Source organism: Myxocyprinus asiaticus, chromosome 2 (assembly GCF_019703515.2).
Source record: "Myxocyprinus asiaticus isolate MX2 ecotype Aquarium Trade chromosome 2, UBuf_Myxa_2, whole genome shotgun sequence".
Taxonomy (NCBI): Eukaryota; Metazoa; Chordata; class Actinopteri; order Cypriniformes; family Catostomidae; genus Myxocyprinus; species Myxocyprinus asiaticus.
The window spans coordinates 35385674-35398099 of record NC_059345.1 but is presented as its reverse complement, the minus strand read 5'-3'; the positions used below and the strand labels follow the sequence as shown (position 1 = coordinate 35398099).

The window sequence follows — 12426 nt, the reverse complement described above, 5'->3', positions numbered from 1 at the left end:
TGTGTTTGAGATGAGGCCATAGAGTGTACTCGGGTGTGTGCTTGTGCTCCTTTGTTCTCTTAGATGTCTCTGTGCAGCTGCCACCCCGGCATGAGTGCACTGATCTGGGATAATAATAGGCAAAGCCTGCTGTCTTTAGATTTTGTATCCCTGTCCTACTGTATACACATATACAAACACACACACACACTTTTTCTCTCTCTGTCTCTTTCCTGCTCAGTGTCATAGGGCCTATAGCTGTGTTTTTCCCTAGAGAGATTAGAGATGTTAGTCCTGTCTCTTCATATTTTTGACATGTAAACCTTTCTGAGGTAACAACCCCACCTGGCCCCATTTTTGATGTGTTAATCAGTGTCTTGTCTGTACTAGCCCTTATAACACCATGCTATTTTGTGCTGCTCTGAGCCATCTCTTACACTGGTTCCCTCTTTCCGTTTGTGGGCACGGAAACTCCTTCATGCAACAAATTTCAGGTCTGTAGTATTTAGCCAGTGCTAAACGGCTGTGTCAAATTAATAACAAGACTCCTCTCATCTCTGAAGGAAAAAGTGTGTGAAAGGGAAAAAAACAGAGCTCTGGACCCAATGCAGCTCGTTAAAAACAATCAACGAACTCTCCTGAAACTAGTGGAAACCTGGGTTTGTGTCATCTTTCCGCACAATTACAGACACAGGAACATAATTTTGAGGTCTTGGCGGAGGCAGACAGTGACGCTGTGGTCAGTCCAGTTTGCATTGCTGTGGGGTTTGGCTGCAGAGATTTGGCTTGGTACAAAGATCCCTGGGAATTTATGTGACAGGAGTGCACTCTCTGACCAGGAAACTCTAACTCAGAGTTATTCAATCATTTTTGCTCCCTATGATGTGTTTATTTATATATTTCTCTCTTTTCTCTACTTTTCTGCAATTGCACCTCTGCTAGCCTCTGCTCTAATTTACTCTTGAAATTCTTCTTTATGGTATTGCTAATATTATTGGTTCCTTTATGATAGATTGCTTGTGTTTTTACTAATTTGTAAGTCACTTTGGATAAAAGTGTCTCTACTAAATGAATAAATCTACTGTAATTGATATGTTTGTTTTGAATGACATAATTAGAATTTTGCCATTTTGTTTTGTAAGGAAGCTTTAGTCTCCTGTGCAGATTTCTTTCTGTCATTTCCTTTTCTCTAATATATAGATTCAAATTTCATTTCTGGACCTAGCCATAGAAAGAAGTAAAAGTGGAGGAGGGATGCCGGAATAATTGTGGAAAGGAGTGAGGCATGCGGCTGTGTTTTTACCATTTGTGGTTTGATCATATGAACTTTTTTGTTATTTAAACATGCTCCTTCCTAAACTTATTTGGAACATTTTGTTTTGTTCACCTGGGGGTAATCTACTGTTTTCAGTAGATTTTCAAACTCCCTTGAACACCTCTGTCAAAATATTTGTATTTATTTTTCATTCTTGGAACAATTTTCTCAATGTGTTAGACACAGAGTAAAGTGCAACACTCGCTGGTACTCTAGAACAACTTTCTTTTTCTTTTTTTTCTTTTTTTATGGCTTCTGCATTACCATGTATTTTATTTTAAACATCCTGAGACCAAACGTGACTGCTGTGGGTATTTTCCATTTCCCTTTTTGATTTGTAAATAGTAGCACCTAATAAACATGCAAAAAATAGTTTATTATGTTTCCAGAACTGTTGGTTATTCCTGTTTTTAGACGTTACAAACAATACATCAGAAATTAGCATAATTCATTCTGATTCAAAGTAATGGCCAGCATCATCCAATCACTGCAAACCATGTTAAAATAAAATGATACATTATAAATTCTGAATCTATGTACTAATTACCATTGTCCCATGTCTGCCAAACATATTGAGTGGTTCAAACATCATCTGCAGCCTGAAACTGATCTTTTGATAGGAAGTTTGGATTGAATGCACTTGCTGAATTGCTTAACCTCCAGTGTGGTGTCTGTCTGCACTGGTCTCAGAAAAGTTTGAAATGCACCTTATTTTTATCCAAACTCCATATAAAGGCTCTGAAAGCAGCATTTTTCAGCTATTGGATGAACACATTGATTTTCAATCATTGATTTTTAATGCACAGTAAATAAAGGATTTATTAGGAAAAGATGTGCTAATGTACGCATTAGTGTACATTGTCTTTAGCAACGTGGCGTTTTGCAATAAATCCCTCAAATTTTAAAATGGCATATATTATGAAACTAGAGACTTTAATATTTTGGCTCAAACAGGTTTCAGTGTAAAAACTTAATTAGGTCTCTTACCAGATATAATTTTGTTGCCATTTATCCCAAAGGCAAACTCCGCTGTGATTGGCGCAATGTTGTTTTGTCACATGACTCTGTATGTCGAAAGTTTAACCCTTTACTGACAGTACAGAGTCTCTTGAACTAGAATCAGTCGGTTAAAATTAATTTAAATCATGCGTTGTGCATAACGGAGCCAAAATACAACATCCACGTGTGTACGCTTGGTCGCACAAGGTAAAAAAAAAAATCTCAATGCCCCATGGCTATGCTGTGGTCGTTAAAGCTTATGACTAAACATGTTAGAGAGGTAGCTGGGACCTCTGGTCAGAGAAAGGGGGGTGAATCATTGACTGGCTCTTCAGATGGGGAATCTACATATGATTCACAGATCAAATTGACTGCTCTCTTGAGCTTTCTCAGCCACTTTATGTCTCTTTCTCTATCTTACACTCTCTGTTTTAGAGTTATTTTAAAAGTGCAAAAAGTAAAAAAAAAAAAATAAAAAAAACTAGTGAATCCCCTCTCATTGCCCATGTCTTTTAAGAAAAGAACAATAAATGAGCCCTAAACATAGACTAGATTTCACATTTAACGTTTTGTTGTTTCAAATCAGTTGGAGATAATTTCCTTTAAACATCAGACTTTTTTCAAATGGAAACAGGCGGTGAGGTCAGTCTTGCTTTGCTATAATACTTTCCATCATAACATAACACATAAGCTGCTTTTTACTTAGGAAAAAAAAAGGTTATCACTTTCATATCAGGATCTCACCTACAGTGGAATTTGATCTCATACTTTGTTGGAGGACACAGAAGCATCGTTTAATAGCATAGTTTTTAGCTCCTCATTAATGGAATATAAAGAACATGTTTTATTTCTCAAAACAACTTCAGTGTTGATAAACATAAGTTTTAATGTAATTTTACATATATATATATATATATATATATATATATATATATATATATATATATATATATATTTATATTCAAGTAAAATGGTGAAATTAAAATAGCTTTGATATGATATCGCGGTTGAGATGTTGTTGTAGTGAGTTATAAACCAGTAAAAACTTTTGTAGAAGCACATACTCTATAATGAGGCAGTAAGGAGTGATGGTAATCACTTAGTCATTGTTACTGTCAGAGAGCCCATTTGTAACGGCCCTTTTTATCTCAATAGATGCCTCAGTTAACGGTCAGGCAATCCAGTGGCTAGTCCAGTGATTCACATTCTTGAGGGGGAAGCACCTTAAAACAATATCAGTTACCTCAAGCTAAGCGTTTTGCTGTCTGCAAGCTCTCAAGACTTGAACCCTGTGTATTATGATAATAAGGGATGGCCCCCTCCACTCATCCAAAGAGGATCCCCTGTTTAAAGACTCCACGCTGAGACTCTTAAGCATTATGCGAAAGAGATTGAGATGAATCATGCTTTCTTACATGTGGGAACAGACGATGCTGAAACCTCTGAAGTCTGTTGCTGCTATATTGCGATATATTGCACCGTAACTTCCCGTATTCAACTGAGTCAGATGTATCACTAATATCGACAGTGTCTCTGTTTAGATACACTCTCAATATATGGTTGAGATTTGCACATTGTGCTGTTATATAATATATATTATATATAATTTACTGTAAGCTACTGTAAAGTTTATGAAACGGCTGGTGAGTGTTTTTGTGGACTTGCTGTCAGACTGGTCAGATGTTGAATAAAGAGAGCACACATTCAAAGGGCAGTGAGTGTGTTTGTGCTCAAATGAACATGAGAAACAAAAAAGTGCTTTTGTCACACAAAAATGGAAAAAGTGTGTGAGAGAGAGAGAGGAAGCTTTTGATCCAAAAGGAGAAAAGAAAATATATATTTTTATGTATTTCTTAAGAAAGTCCTCTTTAAGGGAAATTGAATACTGTGGCAGGCAACATATTTGTCTTTCCTAAAATGACTCAAAAGCAGCACCCTTAAAAATCTGCCAATACCACAGACACACCACTGGCGCTATTTAAATTGCTGTCTGTATTTATTGATTTGCTGTGTACTTAAACTGTGCTAAAAATACAAGCTTACAGTTTTACACTTTATTTGTTTCTTTTACTTTTTTACCCAATGTTTAGTTTCATGTTTAATACACCATATCAATAGCATATAATTCAACTTGGCTGTAGCTTTATTTTGAATGGCAAAAGTTGTTTCTGTGAAATTATATAATATATATAGATACATATTTAATATCTTACACCAACAAAGTTTACACAGTCTTGTGCTTATATCACCAGATGTCTTATTGTCTACAGTCTGAATGTGTTAATGCAGGTCAGAGTAGTTTGCAGTGTAAACTGTTGTATTATGTGAGCAGGAGATGCTGCACTTTAGATGTATTCAGTATGTGTGTGAGGTTGTGCAGTGCAGGTTTGTGCTGTGTGTGTGTGTGTGTGTGCTGTGTGTGTGTGTGTGTGTGTGTGTGTGTGTGTGTGTGTGAGTGAGATTTTTTAGAGTGAGAGGCAGATTGAGTGGGTTTTAAAGCAGAAGTCACAATCAGCCCAGAGTAGGTCTGTATGTGTGAAGTGTGTTCATGCAAGAGGAAGAGCCGCCTACGCCAACAGGATGATCTGTGACAGTGGCCGTGCATTTGAAACACACACAGACATGCTTCTTTTGCATACAAAGCCATCACAAATAATAACATCAAACACATAACAATGTGGCATAAGAACTTTATATTACAAACACACAAAATAAGACTAATAATAATAATACACACAAAGCTAACCCAGGTAACTACCCAAACGGCAAACAAAGCACAGAAAAAACAACATAACAATAACATATTAGAAAACAAACTCAAATGACGCTCACAAAGCAACAAAAGATATAATATTCAAAAAGCACCCACAACCACAACATTTATGCAAATATATAATAGCCCGATATGAAATGTGGACATTTCTTTTTTCATTCTTTTTTTTTTTTTTTTTTTAAACACCAAAGAGCTGTGTGTAATCCTCGGCAAGCATCAGTAGACTTATGTTTACAATGTGAGCTACTAAAATACAACAAATCCTCAGGACAGTTTGAATATTCTTACAAAAAGCTAATATAGGAGATCCTTGTGACTTTGAGTGGATCAGTATAGTCTTTATATGGTGTTCTGCCACTTTTTAACACTCTTTCACTCTTGCATTTAAACACATATATTCTTTACTTGACCTACAATGCTATTTTTAGGACTGTTTTAGGTCCAGCTCTTTGCCTTTTGATGTCTTGGTACCAAATGAATGTTTATGTCAGTATTATGGCTTTTGTATCGATGCTGGTTTAAAAAAGCTCAGCTCTAATCCAATGTTGAGTGCGGACCAACCGACGTCTTTGTTCTCTTTGACTGAGCTCACCTGTTTTTAGTTGTGTCAGAAAATTTTGTGAAACCTGGTCCATCCCAGTAAGGCATCGGCTCACAGCAGCATTGAGAGAGATTGTCTGGAAGTGGAATGCAGGGACTATTAACTCACTTGCAGAGGCAGGTACCCGTTGAGTATATAAGATACCTGAGGCCCCAGGTTATCCCCCCTTCAACAGTCCAATCTGTATATCTGCTCTGCAGCTTTTCCTTAGTTTAATGTGTCTGATTTGTCATCACCTTTTATAGATTTGTTTTTTACTCTGATGACAAGCTTGGAAATCTGGTGATTGAATGTTGTGGTGAGTGTGTGTCAAAACCTGCCATCTCTGTGAAATGATAAACGTTTATAATTTTTTTCCACAAAGCAATAAACGTGAAGGAACTTTGTGTTTGCCCTAGTTCTCTCTCTCTCTCTCTCTCTTTCTATTGTTGGTAACACTTTACATTAAGGTTCTATTTGCTAACATTAGTTAATGCATTAGGTATCGCAAACTAACAATGAACAATGACTTTTTACAGCATTTGTTAATTGGTTAATGTTAATTTGTTCATTGTTTGTTCATGTTAGTTCATATTGCATTAGCTAATATTAGCAATTACAAAATTAAATGTAAAAGATGTATTAGTATATGGATAGTTAATCAAAATAGTCAAATAAGGATGTCTGAGAAATCATTTAAAAATCTAGTTTAAAACACGTTCGTAGAAATTTAATATTTGTATCCATGTTAGTTTAATGCATTTTTGAAATACATTTGTAGCATTTTCCACAAAATAATTGATTTAATGACTTTAAAAATGTCACGTGGTGTAACCATCAAGTAAAACATTAAAATACGTTCCTTGCTTCTTGAACATACATAAGGTGCACTCAACACACAAGTAGTTTTTTTCCTCAATGAAAAAGTTGTACTCCTTACGAAATTAACTGTAGTTTTGAAACGTATGTATTTCTACAATGACATTGCTAACTGAAAACTTTTGTGTTTGAGTGATGCTGCATCCATGCCACTATGTGTCACTGTGTCCTAACCAGACACGATAAGATTCTAGCGACAAGAAATCTGTCTGTTCACGCTAGATGCGACACAACACCGCGATATTCAGACTCTAAAATAATGATAAATGATAATAAAATCAGAACAGTTTACTGAATGCAATGTTTCTGCGTATTGACATACAAGCACCGAGGAGATAAATACACAAAATCACACATTCACAGGGCAAAGTTACTTTATGAATTGCATCCAAATTCAGTCTGTTACCATTGTTTATGTTCAAGTGGTACTCCTGTTGTTATTTTGCCGATCTCCATGTGACAGGAAAGTCTGAGGGAGCTAGTATGTCTCCGCCATTCTGAATTTGTGTGTGTGTGTGTGTTGTGTGTGTGTTGTGTGTGTGTGTGTGTGAGAGACAGAACTCCGACTGAAGACAGCGAGACCTCAAACACAACATTCGGGAGGTGTGTGACACCCTCGGCCAAACAAGTTGTTCTGAACCAGCTAGTGAGATCGGCTTTAACCTCCTGAAACGCTTGCGTGGCTGCTGTGTGCATTTTTCATTTCCCTTTTTGTTTTGTAACTAGTTGCACCTAATAAATAAGCAAAAAATAAATAAATATTTGAACCCATTTATTCTCAGTGTAAAAATGCACAGTATATACAGTATATAGGAATGCATTAACTAATGTATTGCACAGTGATAACTAAATTAAACATTAAATGAAGCTAAATGACCCACAGATGTGTTAGAATTGATAGTTATTCAAAATAATTTTTTCTTTTTTTTTTTAAATTTTTCACCAAATTTGGAATGTCCAATTCCCAGTGCGCTTTTAAGTCCTCATGGTCGTGTAGTGATTCGCCTCAGTCCGGGTGGCGGAGGATGAATCCCAGTTGCCTCCGTGTCTGAGACCATCAACCCGTGCATCTTAACATGTGGCTTGTTGAGCGCGTTGCCACGGAGACATAGCGTGTGTGGAGGCTTCATGCCACCCAATGCGGCATCAGAGCTCAACTCACCATGCGCCCCACCGAGAACTAACCACATTATAGCGACCACGAGGAGGTTACCCCATGTGACTCTACCCTCCCTAGCAACCAGGCCAATTTGGTTGCTTAGGAGACCTGGCTGGAGTCACTCAGCACGCCCTGGGATTCGAACAAGCGAACTCCAGGGGTGGTAGCCAGCGTCTTTTACCACTGAGCTACCCAGGCCCCCCTTATTCAAAAGAACTTAAATGTTTTTCTAATTTTGAGGAAATGAGGTGCCAGTTTCCACATATGTGGACATCATGTTTATCAGCGCGCTGACGCATGAAAAATTAACAGATTTTTTAAAGTGGCATATCAAACGAAACTAGACAGTTTACTCTTTACAATCAAACAGGTTTCAATAAAACATTTTTAAGATTTCTTACCAGAGGCACTGCGTCCGTAGGAGCACTGCACAAAAATCGACGGCATGCTATTGTGTCACGTGACTTTTTATTCATTTAAATTATGCGTTGCGTATAGCGAAGCCAAAATACAACGTCCACGTTAATATACTGTTATGAGAAGGATTTTCGACCCATTTGTTGACCGAGCTGCCTGGTGTGACGTCACAGAAATATAAACCATTCCAAATATAGGATGCCCTGTTGCTCGTCGCATGTCGCGGCTGGTTAGGGAAAAAAAATTCTGATAAAACTCTGATTAGCATCGCGTCTGGTAAGGACACGGTGTCCAAGTCGAAGACGACATGCAACATTACTTAGTGCAACTTGAATTATTTTTTTTTTATGTATTTTTTTTATTTAACCTTTTTTTTTTTACATTTTTGCAGAAACAATATCAAGAAGTTTTCTACAGGTCACTCCAAAAAATTTGCCTTTTCATAAAAATGTCAAAATAAGTAATTTTTAAATAAGAGTTTAAAGAGGTTAATTTTTGTTTTTGTTTGTTTTGTTAACTGTCTCTAGACGGTTAGCCTACTTAGACATTTTTTACTTTAACCCCCAGAATAAAAGGGGGGAAAATGACTGAACTCAGAAATTGAAAACATGTTCATCAATAGAGTTTTGAGTAAATTGCATTTTTTATGTATTTTTTTAATAACTTAGTGACCCATATAGAAATAAACATTAACAAATATTAATAGATACTGAAAAAGTGTTGTTCATTGTTAGTTTGTTAATCATTGGGTATTGTTAACAAATACAACCTTATTGTAAAGTTTTGTCATTACATTTAGCATTTTATAACAATCTCACTGTTATCCTCGCTATATCTTAGCTGTTTGAGGACGCTTTAATGCTTTGAGGAAATATGCTTATCCAAAACAGCTTGTGGTCAAAATGTGTGCATTTTCACTGCATTAATCAGAAGCCTGCTGAGTCGTCCTGTTAAAAAGTGTTTGGCTGTTTGTTTAACATCAGTCTCCCAGCCTGCTAAAGTAATTACCACACTTGCTCCATCTCCAGTGCCTCCTGATATGGAACATATGTTTTAACAACGGATCAATTTTATACAGGGCTTTCATAGTGCTCTAAAAGCCATTCTAAAAGGCTGAAGGAAATGTAGTCAAAGGCCATTAAACATATAATGAACTGATGCAACTGCCTGTACCAAAGCCTTATTGTTAAAGAAAAGGAGGATGGTTTTATAGCGTCTGTGTGTTGTAGTCAACTTAATAAGTCTGCCACTGTCAGAATTTGTACACTCACAAACACTAACTCGCGGATTGATGAGTACACTTTTCCCAGATGACAGACACTGCTGCTACACTTCTATAGTCACTGTATAGTCCTCTTTCTCTCTTTCTATCTCTCTCTCTCGCTCTCTCTCCATTTGTTGAGTGAGTCATATACCAAAGTCTTAAGTTTACTTTTTTTTTCTGTCAACCCCACTTTAGCTGTCTTTTATTTCCATTAGCCCTTGAGGATGATTCTGTTGCTCTTCTTTATATAGCTCAACACTGCCCTTCAATGGTTAGATACAGAATAGGAAAATCAAATTGTTGTATTATTACAAATTAATCTAACTGTTTATAGCTCAGTTTAGCTTCTGCCATCTCTGTCCTTTTTCATTTTTGTGAATTACAATGGATTCTTTGTTTTTTGTCATTTCAGTAAATGAGATCATCGGCAGAGACATGTCTCAGGCCCCTGGGGCTCATGGGGGCTCCCCGGCTGCACACAGTCAGTCCTAGCCCACGTCAGACGATACTCACAGGACTCCAGATCCAGGCAACGAGCTTCCACCCAAACCCACGGTCTGTCCTGATCAGGCTTAGTCCTGGGAAGACGTTTTCTAGCTTGGATCCAGAAGGCATTAGAATCTGCAAAAACAGTTATTGCCTCCTCTCAATTCACCACACTCAACACACGGTAACAACAAAAAGAGTTGGGGCACATACGCACTTACTAGGAAAATTAGATGTGTATTTATCATACATACGCAAATGTGGGAGTGGGAGTACACTTGGTTTGGTGTTGTCTGGCGCACATAGTTCTCTTGGAAATAAAAACAATAATTCAGGGCTCTCTGACAGCATGATATTTGTAGCTTGTAGATGAACCCTTTGTATTGAGTACCGTCATCCCTGAGCAGAATACGCAGTACAAACAGCAATTCTACAGTCACTTTAGTTGGATCGCAGAGGGGTGTTAGAAGCATATTATATGCCCACACTTCATGCCTTTTACCAGCCTAAACGCCGCATCTTTTCAGCACACATTCTCGCAGTGCTGCCCCCTAGAGGACAGGTCCTTGGGCACTGCACAGACTCTGTAGTAATAACATGCAACATTCCACATGTCTAGTGACCTTTCTGAGCTGTAGATAATCTGTTTAATGATTGGCCCATTTCCTCTTCAGGTTCAACAAATGCCTTATGTAGTAGCAGTTATGGTGATCAAAAAAAAAGATTTATTAGTTTTCTCCTATCCGTTTTAGACAAGGACACACTTGAATGCAGTTTTTGTATTTTATAACCTACATCTTGTGTTCTGGAGTGCTGTGAATTGTGTTGGTTGAATCTTATTTTCACAGTTCTGTGATTTCAAGTCAAATGGATTGTTCTCAGACTATAAAGACAAAATGTATGTTGCATGGGAAGGTGAACTCAAAAATGACTGAAAACCAAAAGGTATGGAGATATTGAACTCAAACATAATAATATGTTGACTATGCTGAGACCTCTCTATGTGCCTTTGATTAGAGAAACAATTATGCATAAACGTGTTGCATTGGACAACATTGCAAGTTTGATGTCAGGGAACCAATCGCATTTAATTGGTTGAATTTTATTTTTTTATTTTTTATTTTATTTTTTGGCTACAACAGGTTGCATCTGACAATCAAGTAGTGTGATCCTCACTGCATCCTGGGACATTTCAGATCCAAACCAAATTTTCATCAATCCTTTTCAGACAGTTATAGTGATTGTTTTGTTCAAAATTTGGGTTATAATTGCTCTCGTGTTGACAGATGTCAAGAATTCGCAATTCAGTTTGATTTGAGTCAGGCACAGAGGAATGGACACTGCAGACGCAGATGCCGTTTGTCTTTAACAGGTCTATGGTTTGGCTCAGGCAAATCTATGAATTTTATTGGCTCATTGCCTTAAAATTTTGATTTGCAAATTGCAATTGTGCGAATATTTTTTTCTAGAAAACTCGCGCAGTCAATTAAAACATTTTTGTTCTATCTTTTTGAGTCTTTGAGACTTATAGCTGTAACAGTGACTGTTAATTATGTTTGAAAAAGAAAAAAAAAAAATCTGCTATGCACTATAAACCTGCCTTTTGCCTTTAAGAAAAAAAAGAAGAAGAAAAAAAAAAGAAAAAGAAAACCTTGATGCCTCTAGACTAGATGCTGTAGGAATGCTTATTCATAGAGTAGTATGCCAGTCAACTGTGTGTCAAGATCTGTATCTGCTCATGCACAGAGCAAGCGTCTTAACGGTTTTGTGTGTATGTGCTTATGTCCATTTGTATCCAATGAATTGTAGATATTTGTTTTTGTAACTATAAAAAAAAAAACTCTGAATTTAAATGGTGAAAAGCACACAGATACATTAGGCTATGCAAGGACAAACAAATGATGGTGTGACATTTTGAAATATACAAATAGCAAGCTTGTTTGTTACTCTTGCATCTATGCAGTATATATATATATATATATATATATATATATATATATATATATATATACTGCATATATATTGTGTTGTATGTAAACTCTTGCATATAGTCACAGGTGTTTTCAATGTCACTTTTGACTATTTAATTTAAACTATCAAATATACAGTAGGAAAGCCTTAACTTGTGTTTAAGTTCAATTTTAGAGAATTTGTGTCATGAGGTTTGGGTTTGATTTAGGAATAGCATTTTTGAGAATAAAAAAACAACAACAAAAAAACAGGAGGGATTCTAGGATGAAGCATGGCCCCTAGATAAGCACCTATTCTATAAACCAAAGATCGAACAATGTGTTCCCATTTTAAAAACAGATGACAACACAAACACCAGAACTCTATTTTTGATACTTTGAAATGGATGTCATTCCTAAAGTTTGGGTAGGTTGGATGGTTTGTAACATAAAATTACAGGTTCAGTTGATGTTTACGGAGCCTTGTATTGTTGTTTCATGTAAATTTTGTATTTAACATTTTGTAATTTTTAAGACTGCAGTGCTTTTTGAAATGATTCAAAGGGAACACCATGAGGTATAGGCTCTTCTGAGGTAGTGTATCAATAAAAAGAATAAATGCCCAA

General features: G+C 36.6%; 1 protein-coding gene across 1 annotated transcript in view; it reads left to right on the top strand.

Annotated features, from left to right (window-relative positions):
* LOC127416131 (nuclear factor of activated T-cells, cytoplasmic 3-like) overlaps positions 1-12426 on the top strand; it is a 109795-nt gene extending 97369 nt beyond the window's left edge. The window contains exon 10 of the mRNA XM_051655296.1: positions 9778-12426. Coding sequence (XP_051511256.1) covers positions 9778-9857 — 80 coding nt within the window. The 3' untranslated portion in view covers positions 9858-12426. The remainder of the gene's footprint in view (positions 1-9777) is intronic.